Source organism: Pongo abelii, chromosome 20, assembly GCF_028885655.2.
Source record: "Pongo abelii isolate AG06213 chromosome 20, NHGRI_mPonAbe1-v2.0_pri, whole genome shotgun sequence".
Lineage (NCBI taxonomy): Eukaryota > Metazoa > Chordata > Mammalia > Primates > Hominidae > Pongo > Pongo abelii.
In genome coordinates this window covers 35970800-35993791 of record NC_072005.2, presented here as the reverse complement: position 1 = coordinate 35993791, position 22992 = coordinate 35970800, and the positions used below count along the sequence as shown (strand labels likewise).

Below are 22992 nucleotides of genomic sequence, written 5' to 3'. Positions count from 1 at the left end.
CTTTATGTCCTAGGAATATTTTCTAAAACGACTGTTTTATTTGGTGGGGGTTGAATGGGGGCGTGTGTATACATAACAAGCCCCAAAGTTTTCCCCTGTCCTCCCCTGCCCAGGTCAGACCGGCACTATAGTTAGCAAATTGATAAGGTTCCACAGCCAAGCTTTATTCGTTCTGACACGAGCCTATGACACTTTATAAAAAGAAGTAATCCAGAACAATCTCTAGGTAATTAACACCTAGATAAACAAACATAAATTTCTATATTGCATTTATTTGGACTACCACTCAAATATGCGTGAACCATGCTTTTTTAATTAAAAGATAAATCCATGTGACACTTAGCCTCAAACTTAATTATTCAGCATAGTATAATAAAAAATAGAGCCCATTAAATGTGTCTTGCACTGTATTTCTGTATTAACAGCAAAACAGTTTGGTCTGGGATCATTTAAATTTTCCCCCTCCTCTTTGCTTGTGATTTCCCTGTTCTCATAAGCCCTTCCTCTCCCTCCCGGTCTCCCTCCCCCACCCCAACTCTCTCTTTTCTCTTAGCACCAACAGGTGAAGAGATTAAAACTCTACACAAGCTTCTACATGGAATGCTCAGCTGGGTGACATTTTTAATATTGTATTACACCATGAATTTTTCTCCTTCCCTATGGAAATATACCTCCAGTTTGGTGGAACGTGCCCAGCCCTTCTATCTTGAAATGAAGATCACAATATTTAATACTAATTTCCTTGGGATTGTGCTTACAATACACCAGGTGAGGTTTTCGTAATATACTGTTACAGATGTTAAACAGAGAGGGGGAAGTGTGCAAATCCCAAACTACAGGAGACAGCAGGGTTATCGTCTTTATAAAAGTTTCAGCACAAAAGAGCATCTTAATGCCAGATATCAGCAGCTCAGAAGCTTCTAGCTGCTAGGAAGAGAAATTCATATTTGAGCCATTTCCCACCTGGGTAAGAAACAGGAACAAAGATTTATTCAGTCACTCAATGAGAATAGATAAAATAATGACCACGTGCCAGGTGCCACGCTAAGTATTTTGGATACTGTGTCACTTTCATCTTTGTGGCAAAGGTGCTGTGGCAGGAAAGCTTTGAATCCAAGTCTCCCAGGGCCAAAGCCCATACTATGGGCCCCCTGGAGCCATGGCTTCCCCCTCACACCGGGCCTCACACTGGCCTCCCAGCTCAGGGACAGCCATAACCTTGGCTTGGCCAAAACAAGACACGTGCTTTTAAAGGAAGCTGGCTTAGACCTGGGAGGAATATTTGTGTTTGTCCAGGACTACCCTGGTTTTAGCACTAAAAGTACTATGTCCTGGGGAACCCCTCAGTCCCAGGGAAACCAGGATGGTTGATCACCCTCTAGAAACACTTTCAGCAAACTGTGCTGCTTCAAGGTGACCACGCCCATGGACAGAGCCATAAAGACCCTGAATTGGCCCCAGGACACTTTCACCCACTCCTTCCCAAGGGCATGAGGCATTGGGATGTGAGAGGTAACGTGCTGAAGAAGTCATGTGGCTCACACTATGTTGGCCCTTGGCGATTAGGATGAGAAAGCCATGGTCTGCAGCAGGCATCGCCATTTCCGTGTCCTCGTGGGTTTCCAGACACTGTCACTTTTGAGAACTGTCCTTTGAATATGGCAGCATCTAGCTTGTTCTCTCCATAGCTATTACATGTACTATCTCATTTAACCTCAAAAAGAGTCTTTGCTGTTGGCACTGCGATGTTCCACTTTATAGAGAAGCAGCCGATTTAGGGAAATGGAACGATCTAGCAGGGCCACACAGCTCCTGAGAGGCCAAGACAGGACTTGAGAGTCCTGTCTGCACCGAACATTGGCTTTGCACTGCTTCCACTGCCTGGCCCTCCCTCCTCCATCCCTCAGCAAATCATCGGCTTCCATCGCATGGGGAATTACTATTCTCCTTGAATCTCCTCTTCCAGATAGTTTATATTTATTTGTGTGATTATGAAATTAAAATCTGTTTTCCCCTTAAGACAGTGATCTCTGGACATGATCCCTAACTTACCAGTATATCTCTCTCTGGCCCGTACCCCAATGCCTAGAACACAGTAAGTCTTCTGTAAATATGTGTTAAACAAGTGAGTGGAATAACATCTACCACTGAGACTAATCTTTTTCCCATTGCATCCATCCCCTTTCCCCAGCCACCTTGCTACTACCCCTGTGAGTGACGAGAGAGTTGTTAATACTCAGATTTTTCAAATGAGGAAATTAGAAAACAGCAGTTGAGGATCTTTGTCTAGGGTCATCTTTTCTGAAGGGGATGGACATGGGGAATCCCAGCCACCTGACCATGAGGGGACCTTTACAAAGCATGGGGATTTTATCAAGGTCTAGCTTTTTGTGCATGTGAAATTAATCTTAAATTCATCCATAACTCATTATGCCACAATGATCACAACACCTAGCATTTGTAGAGTACTTCACAAAATGTGCATATGATTTCCCTAAGTACGGCACTTAATTGTCATAATTTTACAGATACTATCAATGAGCTGAGAACAGTTAAATTGTTCAAGATTGGCTTATGCCTATAATCCCAGCACTTTGGGAGGCAGAGGCAGGAGGATCCTTTGAGCGCAGGATTTCGAGACCAGATTGGGCAACATAGCAAGACCCCATCTCAATAAAAAATTAAAAACCAACTGGGCATGGTGGCATGCACCTGTGGTCCCAGCTACTCAGGAGACTGAGGCAAAAGGATTGGTTAAGCCTTAGAGTTCAAGGCTTCGGAGGGCTATGATGGTGTGACAGCGCTCCAGCCTGGGTGACAGAGTGAGACACTGTCTCAAAAAAAAATTGTTCAAGATCATCATGCATCCAGTAAGTAATAAAGCTAGGGTTCAAATTTAAGCCATTACACCCCGAATTTTATATTATTTGTACTATACTAATCTGTCAATTATCTATGGCTGTTTAAGAACTCAACAATGTATTGATGGAAATATATATTGTTACCTCTTAAAAATGCCTCCTACTCACAGTTTTATTTTTTATAAGAGCTTAATTGAGATATAATTCACATACTATAAAATTCACTCTTTTAAAGTGCACGATTTAGTGTTTTTTAGCATATTCACCAAGTGACACCAAGGACAACCACCATAACTATCTAATTTTAGGACACTTTTACCACCTCAAAAAGAAACCTCATACTCATTAGCTGTCACTGTTCATTCTCTCCTCCCCCTGGTCCCTGGTAAGCACTAATCCACTTCTGTCTCTGTGGATTTGACTATTCTAGACATTTCATGTGAATGGAATTCTATCATATGCAACCTTTTGTAACTGGCTTCTCTCACTGTTTTCTAGGTTCATCCATGTTGTGCCACATCTCAGGTTCCTTTCTATGGCAGAATAATATTCCATTCTTTGGCTGTACCACATTCTGTTCATTCATTCATACATGGTTTTTAAAAATAAATTTTGAGCCAACAGGGAAAAACTGGAAGACTTAATGCAAAATCCAGGTGTCCAGTACACCTTGAAAACTCAGAAAATTTAATGTCACCTTCCTCTTGGCGATGATGTGCAGTTACTGAGATCTCACAGCACACCCTCCCATCAGAGTGGCACGCTGTGCAACCCACTTAAGCCCTGATAGTTCCAACTCTCCTCTCGCCACTGTGGTGTCTTGTGTGGCTCTGGTGGGTTTGAGCTCCATCATGGATGTCGTGTGGGTAGATGTTAGAATCCCTAACTCAACCTTCTGCACTCCAGTCTTCTCTCCATCACGGGTTTACTTCCTGACCTCCTGACTGCAACCCCTTAACTCACCTTTGATATTCATAACAGCAGACAGTCAGAACTGACGATGATTCCATTTAAGTCATCTGCTCCCACCCAAGGACACAGTCTCACACCCTGAAAGAAACATGGTAAACTGACAAATTTCTATACAATTTGGCAGATGTCTTTGCTTGTGACATTTCAGTGGGCCCTCCATATTCCAGAACTATGTGGATATAGAATATGCACTATCCTAGCTTGTTTTGAGACCAAAATAAAACAATAAAACAAATCAAAAAGAAGCTCTTCACATCCTGGGTTGAGCACGCACTTCAAAACCTCTCAACTCTGTGTCGGAGCTCTGCGTTCACAATAGCCCCTGCTACCAGACACTTTGTCATCCTTTGCTCTTTTCCTTTTCTCCTAGAGGAAGAATTCAGATTATCCTCTGATAATATGGATGTAAAAGACTCCCTTGCATTTAATGACTTAAAGAAAAAAAAGACTTTCTGCCAGTAAAGGGAAATAATAGATCCCAATGCTCTAAGTGCCTTATATAATTACCATAATACGAACAGCATTAGTATTTCCATAGACTTTACCTTACTGAACTGCATGTCTGCAAACATTTAAAGAAGCATAGTTCACATATGCATGTGCGCATACACACACACACACACATATCCCCACTCACACACTGTGTATGCGGCATAGAGATTGACTCAGCTTGAAAAAGCACAGGCCCGAGAGGACCATTAGTACTGCAGGACCCTACCGGGCTTTTTGTTCTGTTTTGTTTTGTGCAAGGCAGAGACTCCCTCTGTCACCCAGGCTGGAGTGCAATGGCACCATCTCAACTCACTGCAACCTCCTCCTCCCAGGTTTGAGCGATCCTCCTGCCTCAGCCTCCCAAGTAGCTAGGACTACAGGCACGTACCACCATGCCCAGGTAAGTTTTGTTATTTTTAGTAGAGACAGGATTTTACCATGTTGGCCAGGCTGGTCTCGAACTCCTGACCTCAGGTGATCCACCCGCCTTAGCCTCCCAAAGTGCTGGGATTACAGGCTTGACCCACGCCAATTTTGTGTTTTTTTAGTAGAGATGGGGTTTTGCCATATTGGCCAGGCTGGTCTTGAACTCCTGACCTTAGATGATCCGCCTCCCAAAGGGCTGGAATTACAGGTGTGAGCCACCGTGCCCTGCCCAGTACAGGGCTTTTTATACATGGAATTTGACAACGTCTTGCCAAATTCTGACAAATCTGCAAAAATATATTTTACTCCTCCTAGTAAACATAAGCGAGTAGGAAAAGATGTGATTTTTTTTTCCCAGAGGTAGAGGTTTTATTGCGTAAAACACTGGATAAAACTGGGCTGCTTCAAAGACATTTTATTCTAACAGCAGAAAGAAAACAGTCATTGCTGAAAAAACAACTTTTAATACTTTCTATACCAGAATAAAGTTCTGTCAACTGATGTATTATAATAATAAATAATGACCAAGAATAAACTTTAAATACAAAGTTTTCTACTTGTTACAAGCATAGCAACAAAATCCTCTACTCCTATTGATCTCAGATTTCCTCCAAGATAGATTTTTTTTCTTTGCGTAGGAATGTAGACAGTATTATGACCAGCATCACAGACTACAGAAGTTACAGGGAAAAAACTTGACATGTTTAGATATGAGAACCTGATGACATTCAGAAACTGACGCTGCATCACTGTGGCTGTCACTTGTTTGTATTACAAGTTACAAATGTTCTGGAAAGAAGGCCTGTGTCAGACGGGGAGGAAGGACAGTAGCACTGGACAAAATGGAATCAACACACACGCCACAAAGAAGAGGGGATGTTCCCAGTGTCACAAACAGAATTATTGCCTGTCGCATCTGAGGATGCTGAAAAGACACAAAAAAATACTGAAAGAGCTCCCAAAGTGCTAGAAATGGAATGTGGCTCTCATTTTTTCCCCCACTTTTTTTTCCTCTTTTTTTTCTTTTTTCTTTTTTTTTCTTTTTTTATTTTTCTTTGCTAAGATACCAAAGGCAGAGCAAACACAGAAAGCAAGGGACTGGCACAGTCACCAAACACAGTAGTGCAGTTAAAATCCTAAAGCTTACTACAGTCGGAAAGTTTTCAATAACATTTCAGTCCTTTCTCTAGGATCATAGAAACAGTTGCATTAAGTTTATCAACTCGATTTAAGTAAGGCAGTGAGAACTATACTAGAAAAACAAGAAAGCAGCTTGCTCTATGCCAGATGGGTCCAAGTTGCACAGCGACCTCATTTACACTGAAACCTTGGTTAGATGACACCCTTTTGACAGCATATGCAAACCGGATTCCTTATTAGCCTGAGATTCTTTCTGGTCTCAGGATAGCACTAAGAATTTTATTTACATTGATTGCAGTTTAGTATTTTTGTAAACTGCTGTAGGCAGAGCTGAAGTTTTTAAGGCCCTGGGGTTTAATCTGTGCTCCCAGCCTGCAAGGAAATATTGACTTTTTTTTTTAAGTCTGAATTATTTTGTTTTAGAAGAAGTTAATACTTTCATACTTCTCTACCACCACAAGCAACAGCACCAATTTCATGTCACTCAAAGGAAGTATGTGAAAAGGCTCAACTTTACACCATGCTAGCAGATTCAAGAATAAACCTTTAACTAGTCTTCTTAAATCATTTTTTTAATGAGTTAAGTGTTTCATTATTGACACTCAAAATCTCCTTCTGTATGGTGCAGAACTTGATAAATTTGGAGTATCCAATCAGTAGAAAATCTAAAATCTACAAAAATATAGAACACATTTGTTTTACAAAAACAGACATTTTAACTCAAACAGTTTTCGTCATTAGAGATAGAGAGCACGATGTTTAGATTCATATTTTAATACAAGCTATTTCATAAGAGCTTGCTGGAGAAGAAAATCTTGCTTCATGTCTGTAACACTTATAAAAACCAACACATGAAAAAAAAATCTGATAATAAGAACCGGAGCAGCCTTCCTTCAAGTAAAATTTTAAAAATCATAATAAAAAAAATCTTTCTATTATTACCTAAATTTTAATTGCTCACCAGCATCTTCTATGGATGGGGTTAGCTAGTTTTTCTAACATTTTATATAATGTACCCTACTTTTTTTTTAATAGCAACTTCCTTCTTCATCCAAAAATTTTTTTAAAAAAAGAAAAAAAGACCACCAAGAACAATTTGATCTAAAAAAAGGAATCACTCATCAAACCTGCAATGGACATTTGTCTGCAGACACTTCCTGATCATTGATTTCATTTGGCTGTGTATTTTGTAAAAATGCGCATTTAAGATCTCAGTCCTCTGCAGTGCCGGTCAGCCTTGGCGCTGGCTGCGGGCCGTCTAAGGTTTCTCCAAGAGTGCAGTTACAACACCACGTGAATTGATTTTCTCTGCAGTGACCGCTCCAGTCTGACTGGCACCGCAGCTGCCTCCCGACACATCTCATTAGGGTTCTAGGCAAATGACAGCAGCTGGTGTCAGATTATAGGTGTTTTCAACAACGAAAACACAGCCCCTCCATCTTCAACGCAACACTAAATCGTTTAGATGGTATCGTTTTTCGGTTAAGAGCGTTATTTTTGGACAAAGACGACTTTCGAGTTGGAAGGGCCCCCAGCTCTCTCCAGCTCGGAGGGCACCAAGAATTTTTGAAATCACTTTTCTCCCACCTGCATTGTTTTGGAAGTACTTGTTGCCGGGTAACAGTTTAGCAGCCATTTTCAAGGGCTGGGGAATTTTTTTTTAATATATATATAGATATCTTTTAAAATTTTTTAAATGTTCTATACACTATTAGGGGGGTTGTACATGATTTTTTCCCCTTGGAATGCAGTTAGCAAACTTTTACCAGATGCATAATGTTAAAACTGTGTAAAATACTATTGCAATATACAGGTTGGTCTGCTCAGTTGGTATCCTCCTGGCCCTTGCCGCCCTCTTCCGTGAGGTCTGCAGAGCTCCCCGCCTTGACAGCTGTAGGCTCCTCGAAATTCCCAGAAGCCTCCGAGTCGACCCTGGAGCGCTTGAACCTGCGGTCGGGATACTGGCTGTTGTCAAAAGGCATGCGATGGACGCAGAGGACATGGGTCTTCAGGTTCCCCTTCTGAGAGGCACTGTAGGGACAGTAGCGGCACTGGAAAGGCCTGTGACCTGTGGGCAGAAAGAGTGGCCGGTCAGCACTGCTGCTCACACCTTCCTGGCCCCCAGGGCTCAAAGGATCATAATTGCAATCACCAGTATGATCAATATTATTATTACTTTGCAAAAATCAAATAGTAAGGGTGAGAAAAGCAGCCGATACATCAGGCACATAAGCTAAGATTTAGAAGATCTTCCCATCCCTGAATATTTTTGTTGTTGTTTTTAGAGATCAAGTCCCGTTCCTCATCTCAGGCTGGGAGTGCAGTGGTGTGATTATATCTCACTGCAGCCTCAAACTCCTGAGCTCAAGCCATCCTCCCGCCTTAGCCTCCAGAGTAGCTGGGACTACAGGTACACCACAATGCCCAGCAATTTTGTTTGTTTTAGAGACAGGATCTTGCTATGTTGCCTAGGCTGGTCTCCAGCTTCTGCCTCAAGGGACCCTCAAGGGACCCTACCTCTTAAGTAGCTGAGATTACAGGTGCAAGCCACCACACCAGGCTCTAGTTAGAGTTTTGAACCCAGACTTTCTAGATAATTGAAGATAAGTCTCCCCATACCTGAATTTTTTTCTATAAAGGGTTAAATAGTAAATAGTCCCAGATTTGCAGGGACTATTCAAATATTGAATAGGCAAAATTCAAGATATTGTGTAGGTATTTAGAGAACAAGACAGGAAACAAATATTCCTCAACTTTTTATTGATGAAATTCAAAACTTTATTTATGGACACTGAAATTTAAATTTTATATAAATTTCATGTGGGATGAACTACTATTATTCTCATTTGAGTTTTTTTCCAAAACATTAAAAAAATGGAAAAACCATTCCTAGCTCACAGGCTATATAAAAACAAACAATTGCTGGGCACAGTGGCTCACGCCTGGAATCCCAACACTTTGGGAGGCTGAGGCAAGTCAGTCGTTTGAGCCCAGGGGTTTGAAATCAGCCTGGGTAACATGGTGAGACTGTCTGTACAAAAAAATTTAAAAATTAGCCAGGGACATGCCTGTGGTCCCAGCTACTCAGGAGGCTTAGGAAGGAGGATCACTTGAGCCTGGTGTTTGAGGCTGCAGTGAGCTATGATGGTGCCAGTGCACTACAGCCTGGACAACAAGCAAGACCCTTTCACAAACACAAAGAACAAACAAACAAACAAAAAACCAGGCAATAGTTAGATTTGGCCCACGAGCTATACTTTGCTGACCCCAATTCTGCACAGAGACCATAAATCCTTCCATCTGGGAGTCTGACTCAGGCCTCAGAGCAAAGCCAGTTCATGTTCTTATCCTTCCATTAACTCTTATATTGTTGAGCAAACCAAGAATGGCAAGGGAGCATGTGTTTGGGGGTGGGGTGAGTGAGGGGTGTCACTCAAGTCTTGCTCTTAGGCAGAGTTGGAAGGGCTGAGCTGGGGGGATTTCTAGAGTCTGAGGGTCTCAGGGGCAGCAGCGGAAGTTGTCAGGACCAGGAGACAGATAAACAGGTAATCAAGGCCAGCATGAGTTTTAAAGAAGGTAGTTTTGAATAGTGCCTCTTGAAATGAAACCTTCCTAGAAAGACTGTAATTTGGAACAGGAGGTGGATTCCTGTGGAAGTTCATCTAATCCTCCGAGCTCAACATCTCTACCCTGATGTGTCACAGCCATGCACAGACTCTACCATCTCGAGGAACTGGTGAACATCTGGCTGGGGAAGTTATTCTGAAGCAATGGCATCTCCCCTGCTTCCAGGAAGCTGTTGATGAGCCGTTCCTGGAAGCTCTTGTGTGCTGTTTCACCCAGCACTCAGAGAGGTCAGGGCCCAGAGCTGGGTTTCATTTGCTCAAAAAAATAAACAAGTAAATAAATGGAGAGCCCCATCATTGGCTCCAGAAAACAAACAAACACATATTCAGCACTTTTTCTAAAGCAGTAATAGCAGTCCGGTGTCTATTTAGCAAAACAGTCTTGTTCCTGAGAAACAGGAATCCAATGCAATGTTGGAAGCAGAAGCTCACTTTCCCACTGAATTGCACCCAGTGCTAAATTCTTGCTTCTTGTTGGGCTTCTGGAGTTCACTGCCTCTTTGCTCCTTCATAACCAACTGGTGTCCAGGACTAATCCATTCTACCTGTTGAATCTTTTCCTTTGCAATGCTGACTTCAGAACCAGGTCCAGTGTGTACCAATTATTGTCTAGACTATGAACATGGCAGCTGGCGGGGGGCCTTCATGCTTCCAGTTTCCCACTTCCAGCCTGTCCTCCCCAGGGACAGCACAGTGAGTGCCTAAAGCAGAAGCTCAGCCTGTGATTTCTTTGCCCCAGATCTTTTATGGCCACTGGCCTCCAAAGGAATAATCAGGACTTTCATGGCTCAGTCCTAAAACACCCTTCCATTCTATGACATAGCACAACCCCTTTTGCCACATCAAACCAAACATCAGATGGTCTCTGCACATAGACGTCACTGCAGTGTCTCCATACCCTTGCTTGTCTACCCTCTCTCTGAAATGCCACTTCGTTCTCTGCTGAAACCCACTTCTCTATTCAGGCTCTGATCAGCAGGATGCCTGCTTTGTGGGCCTGAGTGTACGTACTGGTCCTCCCAAAAGGCCATGAATTCCTGGGGCAAGAACCATCACCATCTCACTGTTATGAATGCCAAGCCCAGTGCCTGGCACAAAGCAGGTAGTCACGAACTATTTATTATCTTCTTGTATCACCTTGCCTTTTTCTAAGGAATTATACATTTTTGGATTTTCTTTTTTTTTTTTTTTTTGACAGAGTCTCGCTCTATTACCCAGGCTGCAGTGCAGTGGCATGATCTCAGCTTACTGCAACCTCTGCCTCCTGGGTTCAAGCAATTCTCCCGCCTTAGACTCCCCGAGTAGCTGGGATTACAGGCATGAGCCACCATGCCCAGCTAATTTTTGTATTTTTAGTAGAGATGGGGTTTCTCCATGTTGGCCAGGCTGGTCTCAAACTCCTGACCTCAGGTGATCCACCCACTTTGGCCTCCCAGAGTGCTGGGATTACAGACGTGAGCCACCATGCCCGGCCAGGAATTATACATTTTTGGATAGTGCTTCTGCTTCTTCTGTTTCTACTGTTGTCCCTAACACAAGGCTGAATTTGATCAACCTTCCCACTTCAAGAAGTCAATGTGCAAATCTACAGACTTCAGAGTTAAGAACAAAATAAAGTACAAGAACAGTGCACTTGCTGTTGGCCCTTCCTGACAGCCAACCACAGGAGGAAGAGCACAGCTAGCACGAGGGGCCGGTGCCATGATTGCCAGGTAAGAGAAAGAGTCTCCAGGGTGACTGCCCATTTGCTGTCTTGACACCCTTTTCACCTTAAGGGCTTGGTCACCTAGGGAAGGCCCTGGGTTGGGAGGCAAAGGACAACTGAGACATATTTCCAATGCAAATTTTCGATTGTACAAAAAAATGCAAATGGTCCCTGTTCTTTATGACCTGGGAGTTAGGGCATAGACTGAAGGATGGAATTAGGATGCCAATCAGAGGCACTGGGATGGGCAAAGCCACACCCATTCTCTCTACCTTAATGGTGAATCTAAGTCAGGGCTAAGCTGGGCAACAGTGAGTTCCAAGTAGATCGTCCTGGCCAAGCATCTTAGAGACAACACAGAGCCCCCAAGATTCAGCCATGCAATTTTTCAAGTTATCATCCCTGTGGACCAGAAGCTATGCTCAGGACTCACTGAGAGAGGGTTTGAGCTACTCTGAAATGGACACTATTAAGCAAGAAAAAGGCGGGCCCAATTTGTAGCTGGAGGCCTACAAGCCAATTGAAGGTCATCCCAAACAACACAGAGAAGGAGCGAGACACCAGGAAACCTGCGAAATGTTTCGAGGCTTTGGCCAAAGCTTCTCTGAAATGGACTGTATCTTCTATCTTTCTACCAAGGGCAGCTCTGTAGCAGTTCATGGAGAAAGGCTGGCCACTGTCCTAATTACCATGGCTCAGATAAAGCTAGGGCTAAGTCACTCATTTATTCATTATATGGCAATAATTTATTGATGGAGAATGTCACTATTGTATGACAAGTCTTTCGAGTAAAGAACTCCAAATAATAAGTAAAAATAAAAAATAAAACCAAAACCCTTGGTACCATGATCCAAATAGGCCAGCAGCACTATGAAACAAAGTGACCAAACCTCAGTATTGTTTATAAATCTGCCTCGGTTTACCAGGATGACACTAGTTCTTCCATTCTTCAGTTGTTTTTGTTCATCAGCAAAACTGTCTATTGTATTTTCTTTCTAATTTTTTGAGATGGAGTTTCACTCATTGCCCAAGCTGGAGTGCAGTGGTGTGATCTTGGCTCACTGCAAGCTCTGCCTCCCGGGTTCACACCTTTCTCCTGCCTCAGCCTCCTGAGTAGCTGGGACTACAGGCACCCGCCACCACGCCCGGCTAACTTTTTGTATTTTTTTTAGTAGAGATGGGGTTTCACCATGTTAGCCAGGATGGTCTCAATCTCCTGACCTCGTGATCCACCCGCCTCAGCCTCCCAAAGTGCTGGGACTACAGGCGTGAGCCACCGCACCCAGTCAACTGTCTATTGTATTTTCTATTGTCACATTACTGAGTAATAATTTCACGTATGAATCCTATGCTACATGGAAGCTACCCTCCCTACAAATGATACTGCCACAGGAGTGATGCAACATGCTTCTTGGCAAACTAAAATGTGAACCTCAGATATCACCTTTATTTGCAAGGAAAGCCTTTTTGATTTGGCCAACTTGGTATAAAAGCACTTAGTACATTTTTTCCACCAAACGATTTTAAAATATTAATCATGATTTTATCCTATGGTTATATTTTGAATCTCTGTTTCTTGGGAATAGTCAAAATGTATAATAATAATTCTGGCAGATTTGGATACTTCACTGGTCAAAACACTAGTATTGAATTGGTTTCATTTTCACTTAGGTGAGATGGAAATCTATATGTAAATCCATCTAAGGCCATGGACGTATCCATTTGTAGAAAGAAGTCTATACAATGCTAGAATCATAATAAATCCTGATCTTGCAATGTTATCTAGTAAGTAGAAGCTTTGCAGATAATACTGATAGTACCTAAAGACCCTGAAGGCCTTCATTCCACAGTTTATCACATACATTTTTGCATGTTTATCCTCATATTTGAGCTTTGGACAATTTTGCCAAGGGATGATATCAGCTCCATTGTACAGATGAGAGAGCTGAGATACAGTGAACCTAGAAGGTTTGGCTTTAAAACAAATTTCCAATGGATATAAAGTACTTAGTCACCCTCATTCTCTAAACTTATTACAAAGACTGTGATTAAAATGTGTTTTTATAGGCTCACACACACATACACACATACACACACACAATGTGTTAGTTTATACATAATTTACAATGCATTTTACTCTATATCCATAATATTGTTTATAGACACACACACACATATCTTTCTGAGTTGTTTGCTGAAAGCCTCCCATGAGACTGATGTGGAAGAAAGTTCTATGAAGAAATGAAAGGCCCATCCTTGGGGAAGTTGACTGGGAGAAGCTATGATAGGCCCGGAAGAAGCCATTATATTTTCCCAAGAATCAAATATAACTGAAAGCCTGATCTTTTGATGATGAGAACATTTATTCCCAAACAGAAAGCTGTTGCTATGCACAGTACTGTTGGACATGACACATTTCTGAGTCCAAGTAAATCTGGATAAAAAGTTCCAAATGTCTCTCTACCATTTGTCCCTGTAAAAGCCCCTGATGATAATAAGACTGGGATCTGTTGGCTTTGGGTCAGAGAACATAAGCAAGTGCTCCAGAAAAAAAAAAAAAAAAAAAAAAAAGTGCTGAGCTCTGCTGAATACGTCCCTGTGGATTTCATATATTTCTGACAGCAGAGACCCTCCTGAAGGCAGCAGCAGCAAGAGGGGCCCATGGAACAATGCCGCAAGACATTCCTGCTGACGGGGCTGTGGGTTTGGAGGAAGTCAGATCTCTCTAGACGGAGGTAGGTCATCTCATTCCCAGAGGAGAAGCCGCTGCAGTCCCAGAGGCGACAAGGTAGCCCCTCAGTGGCCTGCTCACTTCCATCTATCTCTTTTTTTTTTTTTCTTTTCTTGAGATGGACTCTCACTCTTGTTGCCCAGGCTGGAGTGCAGTGGCGCGATCTTGGCTCACTGCAACCTCCGCCTCCCGGGTTTAAGCAATTCTCCTGCCTCAGCCTTCCAAGTAGCTGGGATTACAGGTGCCTGCTACCATGCCCAGGTAATTTTTGTATTTTTTGTAGAGGTGGGGTTTCACCATGTTGGTCAGGCTAGTCTCAAACTCCTGACCTCAGATGATCCGCCCGCCTCAGCCTCCTAAAGTGCTGGGATTACAGGCGTGAACCACTGTGCCTGGCCCATCTATCTCATTTTAATGAAACAAAAGACCAGCCATGTTTTCTGTGCCATCTTAGTTGACTGGACCTAGACTTGGGGATTCCTAGAGGTGCAAGGAAGATGCCAATGTCCATCAATGTTGAAGATGCAGAATAAGTATTAAGACAGACTTGGGTCAAGCAGGCTTCTATTGTGGTGGAACTGAAGAGAATAACACCCACTCCTGCCAGCTCCCCATTGGAGACAGCATCAAGGCGATAGCCTCTCCCAAGTTGAACCTGCTAAGAAGCACCACACTCCAGGATGGCCTTTGGTTAAATAGGAAGACCCAGGTCTCTCTTGTTCTAGCACCTTTGCTTTACTTTCAGGGCCCTCCTTCTCCCCAGTGGACAGAGGAGCTTGGGTTCCTACCACTGCTTCCCTCCTCTGTAAGGCTGCTAAGCTACTAGCACCCTGAACTTCAGTCTCCTCTCTCTCTGACCTTGGGCAACCATTGGAACTCAAGGCTTCCATTTCCACAGCTTGATAATGACACAATAATACTGACACATATATCACAGGAGTGCTGTGAGCATCAGATGACGGCATGTGACACATTGGTAAATGATGAAGAACTCCAAGATGTCGGCTGCTTGTCATTGGCATGGCTGCTGTTTCCAATGTTGTCATCGTGCTGTTGATCTAAGCTGGCTGAGGGGAAGCTCTGCCTGGTTCTTCATTGAAAGTACGGACTTAGCAAGTGCCTCCTGTGCCACTGTCCTGTGCTTCCTGCCACAGGTAGCACCATGAAAGCTTAAGGGACTGTCTCTCTTTGGGGCATAGGCATTTGAATGGGGAAACTGGAGGACCTTCAAAGCCCAAAGGAACAAGTTGTTAACAGGTGCATTTCACTGGGAGAAAGTTCAGCAAATGTGAGATAGAATTTGATGTGAATGAGGCCTCTTGCCAGAAGGAACTCCCCATTTAGAAGGCAGGGCTAAGTTGGCTGGGGGCCAGGTCCCAAACAGCACTGGGAGGCAGTGCGGGCTGTGATATTGTACAGGTGATGGGGAGCTCCCGTAACACCTGCCAGGAGGAATCTGAGCCTCTGAGCATCCCCTCTCCTTATCTCCCTTAAAGCCCCCATAGTTTGCTGCGCTCTGGCCACAGGAGACTTCTCTCTGTTCTCCAAATGCATCATGCTCTTTCCTGCCCCGGGACCTTTGCTCGATCCTCCCTGATCATCCCCTTGATCTGGAATCTGCCTGCCCCTACTTCATCCAGTTCCTGCAACCTCATCCTCCAGGCCTCCATGCAGCTGCCTCTGCCTGGGGAAGGCCTCCCGGATGACCCCAGACCCACCACCATGGCTGTGACACACATCCCAGCACACGCCTCTTCCTCAGCCCGGCTGCTAGCAGAAGCTGAACAAATAAAACAATCACGGCTGTCTTCCCCACCAGGCAGACTGTCAGCTCCACGGGGGCAAGGACTGAGCTTTTATTTTGGGGTTGTTTGGGTTTTTTGATGATTGTTGTTACTCACCACCCAGCACGGTGCTTGGCACATCACAGATTTCCGCCAAGCATTTTTTTCCAGCAAAGGAACAGATGAATCAAAGAGGTTGCCAGGAGATAGGAAAGAGAGACAGTGCTACTGTCGTCTGAGGGGCACGCCTGAGCCCAGGCTCAGGAGCAGGAAGCCTGGGTCAGTGCAGCATCCTAGGAGCAGGTCAGCGAGGTAAAGGGGAAGCTCAGTGGGGAGGGTGAACAGGGGCTAGGCACACAGGACCCACTGGGAAGCTTAGCCCTCATTCCATGGGAGAAGAGAATTGGGAAGACTTTTCCAGCACTGCCACCACACCAGTTCCCAGAATGTTCCCAATCCCCATCTGTCTGTATCCGGGGCTCAGAGCCCTGGTGGTGTGGCCAGATGGAGGCCCCCCCAACAGCCCGCCCCACCTCACTCCCCTCTCTCTACCTCTCACTTTGAGGCCATCAACATTTCCCATCACTGCCATGCGAAAAGTAAGTACATCGTACGTTAATTTGTATTGTCACTGCGCCGTAGAGCCGTGGTAAAGAGCACATTCATTTTTAATCCACAATGAATAATATATAAATATGTATACAGTGTGGAGGGTCAAGAGGAGTAAGGAGAAAGCAAGTCGTACATTGTTTATAACAAAAGTGGGGAAACGAGATATTTTTCTTACTTGCTGGGATGGAAATATCTGCTCTTTCCCCGCACCTAAGGGGGAGTAGAAAATGCCTGCCCTTGGGAGGACCATCCATTCATTACAGCTCCACACTTGTGGGCAGCTGGCTTTGTGAAAGAGAGGGGGCTGAGTCTATGGGGCTTCCAGACTTTCCAAACTGATGGCTTCTCCTCAAGTGTGGGGCAGAGGGTAAGAGAGTGGGGAGAGAAGAGGTGGCCACCCTGTACTGTTTAGTCCTGGGGTGGTGACAGTGCCCATTGGTGAACATGTTCTGGCACCCACTCATCAAAGTGCATCAGCACGAGTGGCCTCAGTTAGTCCTCATGACTGTCAGTAGGGAGATATGGCAGAGGGATGTCTTCCCACCTTACAGACATGAAATCCCTGATCCAGGGAGATTAAATGATCATCCAAAGTCACATCTATGGAACTTACTGCTTACTGATCAGGAATTCAACTTCATATCTTCTCTAAAAGAATGCTCGTCTCTCCACCTGCTCCTGCCATGGACTGCAGCCTGCTTGCTGGAAGAGTCTCTACAAAGAGGGGTCTCTGATTAGGAGTCAACGATGCTCCAAGAGGTGGTCCATGAACCCCCTGGAGGGGTGTGTACCATGTGTATGTGTGTGTGTGTTTGTGTGTTTGTGTTTTTGTGTCTGTGTGTGTGTGTTTATGTGTCTGTGTGTTTGTGTGTTTTTGTGTCTGTGTGTGTTTGTGTGTGTCTGTGTGTTTGTGTTTGTGTGTGTCTGTGTGTGTTGGTGTGTTTGTGTTTGTGTGTGTCTGTGTATGTTGGTGTGTGTGTGTTTGTGTTCGTGTGTGTCTGTGTGTGTTTGTGTTTGTGTGTGTCTGTGTGTCTGTGTGTGTTTGTGTTTGTGTGTGTCTGTGTGTTTGTGTGTGTGTGTCTGTGTGTGTGATATCACACATGCACCACATGTCACTCCCCTTACAGGCACAGAAGCCCATCAAAGCTGGGCATTGAGCACGTTGAACATCATTTTAAGAGCATGGGATCACAAAATGTCTCTACCACAGAAGGGCGTCCTACATCCACGTTTGACAGTGCCATCGCCTAGAAGGGAGCAGGTGATCAAGTGGAGAGAAGCAGCCTCCGCATCAGTTCCCACACACAGGGCTGTAAGGCTTGGGAGCAGCCACTGCCCACTGGCACCCAGAGGGGCTCCCTATAACACACTTCTCCCAGAGTTGCACAACCAGCGCCACCTGAACTCCTCGAAATTAGGAACTTTTAGGCAATGCCTGCAGCTAAGAAACTGGTAAGAAACTGGCTCCCCCTATAGGTCAATTGGATACATTAAAAATTCAGGGCCACGGGTGGCTCAGGCCTGAAATTCCACAGCTTTAGGAGGCCAAGGCAGGAGGATTGCTGGAGGCCAAGAATTCGAGACCAGCCTGGACAACATAATAAGCCCTCATCCCTACAAAAATTTTAAAATGAGCCAGGTATGGTGGCACACATCTGTAATCCCAGCTACTCAGGAGCCTGAGGCAAGAGGGTCACTTGAGCCCAGGAGCTGGAGATTGCAGTGAGTGGTTGCAGTGTCAGTGCACTGCAGCCTGGGCAACAGAGCAAGACTCTGAAAAAGAGAAGGAAGAAAGGAAGGAAGGAAAGTAAGAAAGGAGGAAGGAAGGAAGGAGAAAGAGGGAGGGAGGGAGGGAGAAAGGAAGGAAGGAAGGATAGAGAAAGAAAGAGGGAGAGAGAAGGAGGGAGGGAGAGAAAGAAAGACACAGAAAGAAAGAAAGAAGAAAGAAAGAGAGAGAGAGGGAGGAAGGAAGGAAGGAAAGAGAAAGAGGGAGAGAGAAGGGGGGGAGGGAGGGAGAGAGAAAGAAAGACGAAAGAAAGAAAGAGAGAGAAAGAAAAAAGAGAGAAAGAGAAAGAAGAGAGAGAGGAGAGGAGAGGAGAAAAAAGAAATTCAGCTCCCCAGAGTGGGCCCCGCCGGCCTGAGGGGAATCCACTGGGTATGGTGGTACAACAGGTTCATGAGTGGGTCAGGCCTGCAGGGTGCTGGGCTGGTCTTCACTTGGGGACTCTGAAGCCCCTCACTATCACCTGCTGCTTCTTTCGAATATTTACTGCTTTGACCCTGAGGCTGCAAAATGGGAGGATGCCAGCCCAGGATGCTGGCAATCCTGCCTTCAGCTTCAAGAGGCTCAGCGGCTCAGCAGGGCAATGAGAGAGGTAAAAATATACATAAAGAATCACTAGGCCCACAGAGAGAGCCGTTTTCTTAGTTGCACATATACTTTAAAAAAATTTCCTAATTCCAAATAGGGGAGAATGATTCCAATCAGGTACGTAATTTATGTTTTCAGTTTTAAAAAAATATTCATCCATCTCATCAAAGATGCTAAAACACTTTGGAATATCCTTAGTACAAATAAATTTAGGTTTCAAATTTCCTGTGATTTGGGTTTTAATTTAGAAGGCTACCCAAAAAAAAAATGTACTTATTTTACAAGTGCATTTTGATCTATGTGGTAATGGATTGAAGACATCTGTGTGAACTCAAGCTTAACTTCATATTTATAATATAGATGTGTGTATATACAGGAGTTAGTACACAAGCATATATTTCCTTATTCTGTCAGCTGAGAGGGTCTAGAAGTGGTGACATTGGTTTCTAATACCACTCTCAAAAAAAGGGAACCAGGGCTCCTTGGAGAAATGGCTGATTCTAGGACTGGGATAGGAAATACACCAAAATAATCCTGGGGCATTTAGTGCTGGAAAGTAAGAAAGTACTAAAAAAAAATACCCCACATATTGATGGTGGAGTGGGGGGTGTCAGATTAGCACAGAGCTTGCTGAAGAAGCCCCCATACCCAAAGCTAGAACTATTTGAGTAACAAAGTAAACAACATAATATTGGATTTTGACCCAGAGTCTAAAATAAATATCCACAAATCATACTGGCATAAATGATTGCATCAATAAATACAGGGGGAAGGATTGACAAATGCCTTGTGCATTCCAAATAATTTTGTAGCTATTTCTTGCTCAAGGAGACGGAGCATATCTCCCTACTCCTTAAGAGTGGACTGTGCCAAGTGACTTCCTTCCAAAGAGTACAGTATGGAAAGGGACAGGAGAGTAACTTCCATGGAGAAACCCGACAAACATGACCAAGGTCAGGCTGACAGCATGTGCCCTTGATTTGATATGATGATAATGGTAATTTACCTCTGTGGTGTTCCTTCCCTAAATCCATAACCCCAGTCTACACACGAGAAATTGCAACTGAGGGACGTTCCGCAAAATACTCCTGGAAACTGTCAAGGTCATCAGAAACAAGAAAAGTGAGAAACTGTTGCAGCCTGGAAGGTGGAAGGAGACAGGACACCTAAGGTAATATGGTATCCTGGAGCAGAACAGGACACTGGATAAAAACTAAAGACCTAAGAATACAATATGGACTTTATTTAACAATAATGTGTCAATATTGCTTCGTAAATTGTGACAAACATACCCTACCAATGTAAGATGTTAATAACAGTGGGAAATGGCAGTGAAATCTATGGGAGTTCTCTGTATTATCTATGCAAATTTTTTTTTTTTTTTTTAGACTGAGTCTTGCTCTGTCACCCAGGCCGGAGTACAGTGGCGTGGTCTCAGCTCACTGCAGCCTCTACCTCCCAGGTTCAAGTGATTCTCCAGACTCAGCCTCCTGCGTAGCTGGGACTACAGGCACACGCCAATGGGTCCAGCTAATTTTTGTGTTTTTAGTAGAAACGGGGTTTCACCATGTTGGCCAGGCTGGTCTTGAACTCTTGACCTCAGGTGATCCGCCTGCCACAGCCTCCCACAGTGCTGGGATTACAGGAGTGAGCCACCACATCTGGCGTCTATGAAACATTTTTATAAACTAAATCCCTACTAAAATTAAAAGTTTATTTTGAAAGTTTATTTAAAAGTGGATTTGATTGATTTTCTGTGAATAGGAAGAAACCAACACCCCACATCAAGAGATGCTTCCAAAGTCACAGAACCAAACAGGTAATACTTAACTTCTGTTGACATGAAAACTTCAGGAGGGCATATGGCACACCCACAGTCTGCTGGGCCTGCAACCCAAGGATCAGGGAAGGCAGCACAGCAGATTTTGAGAAATCACCACTGCCCTGCTAGCATGCAGCATTTTTCATTATTCAAGCACAGTGATGAAGACTGTAGATTCTCAAGCCAGACACCAAGGCTCAAACGTATCTGCCTCTTATCGGTTGTGTGTCTCTTGAGCCAGCTAGTTAACCTTTCTAAGTCTCAGTTTTCTCATCTGTAAAATGGGTGCAATAATAATAATAGCTCCCTGATAGGATTGCTGTGAGGATTCAACGAGATGAGGCCTGATGCTTAGCACAAAGTGCAGCACATACAGTTAAATGAATGTTTGCTAGAAAAGGCTGTAAGAATTAAAATACTCTATCTATTACGTGCCCATTGCATGGTAACCTTGAACTTCAAATGGGAGATGTGCATTTTGATTCCTCTGCCAATGCTGAAGTCAGGGGTTGGGCTCCCATTTGTTGGATGATATGGTTTGGCTCTGTGTCCCCATCCAAATCTCCACTTGAATTGTCATCCCCAGGTGTTGAGGCAGGGACCTGGTGGGAGGTCATTGGATCATGAGGACTATTTCCCCCATGCTGTTCTCTTGATAGTAAGGGAGTTCTCAGGAGAGCTGATGGTTTTAAAAGTGTTTGGCAGTTCCCACTTGCTCTCGCTCTCACCTGCCGCCATGCCTGGCTTCCCCTTTACCTTACGCCATGATTGTAAGTTTCCTGAGGCCTCCTCAGCCATGCAGAACTATGAGTCAATTAGACCTCTTTTGTTTATAAATTACCCTGTCTCAGATCATATCTTTGTAGCAGTGTGAGAACAGACTAGCACAGCATCTGTCCAGAGCCACAAAGCCAGAGAAAGGCAGAACCTGGTCCTGCAGTCAGAGCTCAACCTGCACTGTGTCTTGCTGTCTCCCTGCGGCTTGAGGCCCAAGTTCAGTTACGATAAGAGCTTAGATGACGCCAGATTTCAGCAGGGCATCAGCAGAGATGAGCCTCTGGCTGGGGGTGCAGAGTCTCCCTTGCCTCCCAGCTCAGCCCCACCAGGTGTTGGCCTCAGGGCTACCCTTCCTGGGGCCTGGCCTCTAGGTGGCTCCCTTCCTCAGCAACTTCATCCCCCGCCATTGCACATGCCCTACAGATTTTGCCTTATATCCTGTTTATTTGCTTACCCAGGCTCCTCTGATGAGTGGAGCCACCAGCCCGCCTGGGTGGTCAGGCAAGCCGGCCTGCCCTGCCGGTGTGCACTCAACAGCAACTATTGATCGGGGACCTTAAATCATTGCCCGGATTTTATGAAAGCATTTATGTTTATCATTAAATAACCTTCAAAGGGTCGATGAACTTAGGTTCCGTTTTTGAAGATTTTTCGACTTGTAATATAATAATACTCTAATGATACCCAGAGTTTGTCTCTGGGTGAGTGCATTTAGTCTTCAAAGAAATGCCGGGAGAAACCAAAGAGAAGGCCTGGAAGTGCTGGAGGGGGGGAGCCGGGAGCAGAGGGTCTGGTGGCCCACTTCACTCTTCCAGAAATTCCCTTCTCTCTCCAACATTGGGGGTGCTGGGGGAGAGGTGCTTATTAAACTGGCTTCAAAGGTAATTTTAAATGGAACCAAGCTGCCCACTTTTCAGGTTAACAGCTTTAGCAAAAATCCCAAAAACTAGTGAATCAGAGTTGGATATTATTGCTAAAACAAAGCCAGAGTTGTGTATTTTTAAGTTTTTAACCAATTAATTTTTAAATATTAAGTGAAATTATTAGGGTGACAGAGATGGCAAAAATAAGGAGTCTAAAATTAGCAGACGCAGCACCTATGATTCACACTTTTAATATCCCTCACTTCCCTCCTTAGGAACATTGGGCTAAACACAGTTATCTGAAATCCCTGTTGGCAATAAGATGGGCTGTAAGGATGCACGGAATTTAGCAGAGGTGGTGACAGCCAGCCCTGTCCCTGTAAACCCTCTTCTGGGTACCATCAAGTCCACTGGGTCAACAGTCCACCTCAGACCAACAGTGAGACCTCTCCAGGCAGAAGAAAGCCACACCATCCATACCAAGTCAAGTCCCCAAATCCTAGCTATTCATGTGCTCACCCCTCCTCTACAGCCATCCATGGCTCCCTATTTCTCACTGCAGTATCTCACCTCCTTAACCTGGCTTTCCAAATTGCAATCCCTTCTTACCTACTATACACTGTTGTTCCTACCAGAAATTCACCCATCTCCAGCCCCCACATCTTCTCCCATTGAGACCCACCAAAGCCCCAACTCCTCCTGGAAGTCGTTCTCAGGACCCAGCCTGCAGAGCTCCACTTATCTGTGGCACCACACAATTAGGCACTTAATTATGTTGTGTCAGGCACTGCTTGCTAATGGCTTCCTGTG

The 22992-nt window shown here is 44.4% G+C and overlaps 1 protein-coding gene across 17 annotated transcripts in view; it reads right to left on the bottom strand.

Moving 5' to 3' along the window:
- Positions 1–651: 651 nt before the first annotated feature.
- The window catches only part of ZNF536 (zinc finger protein 536), a 492422-nt gene continuing 470081 nt past the window's right edge, over positions 652–22992 (bottom strand). For 15 of the 17 annotated variants that reach the window (XM_054538819.2, XM_054538823.2, XM_054538830.2 and 12 more), the window contains one exon: positions 654–7959. In XM_054538819.2, coding sequence (XP_054394794.2) covers positions 7715–7959 — 245 coding nt within the window. In that variant the 3' untranslated portion in view covers positions 654–7714. Of the gene's footprint in view, positions 7960–22992 lie in introns of all 17 variants that reach the window. The other 2 variants (XM_054538833.2, XM_054538834.2) reach the window with 2 other exon arrangements.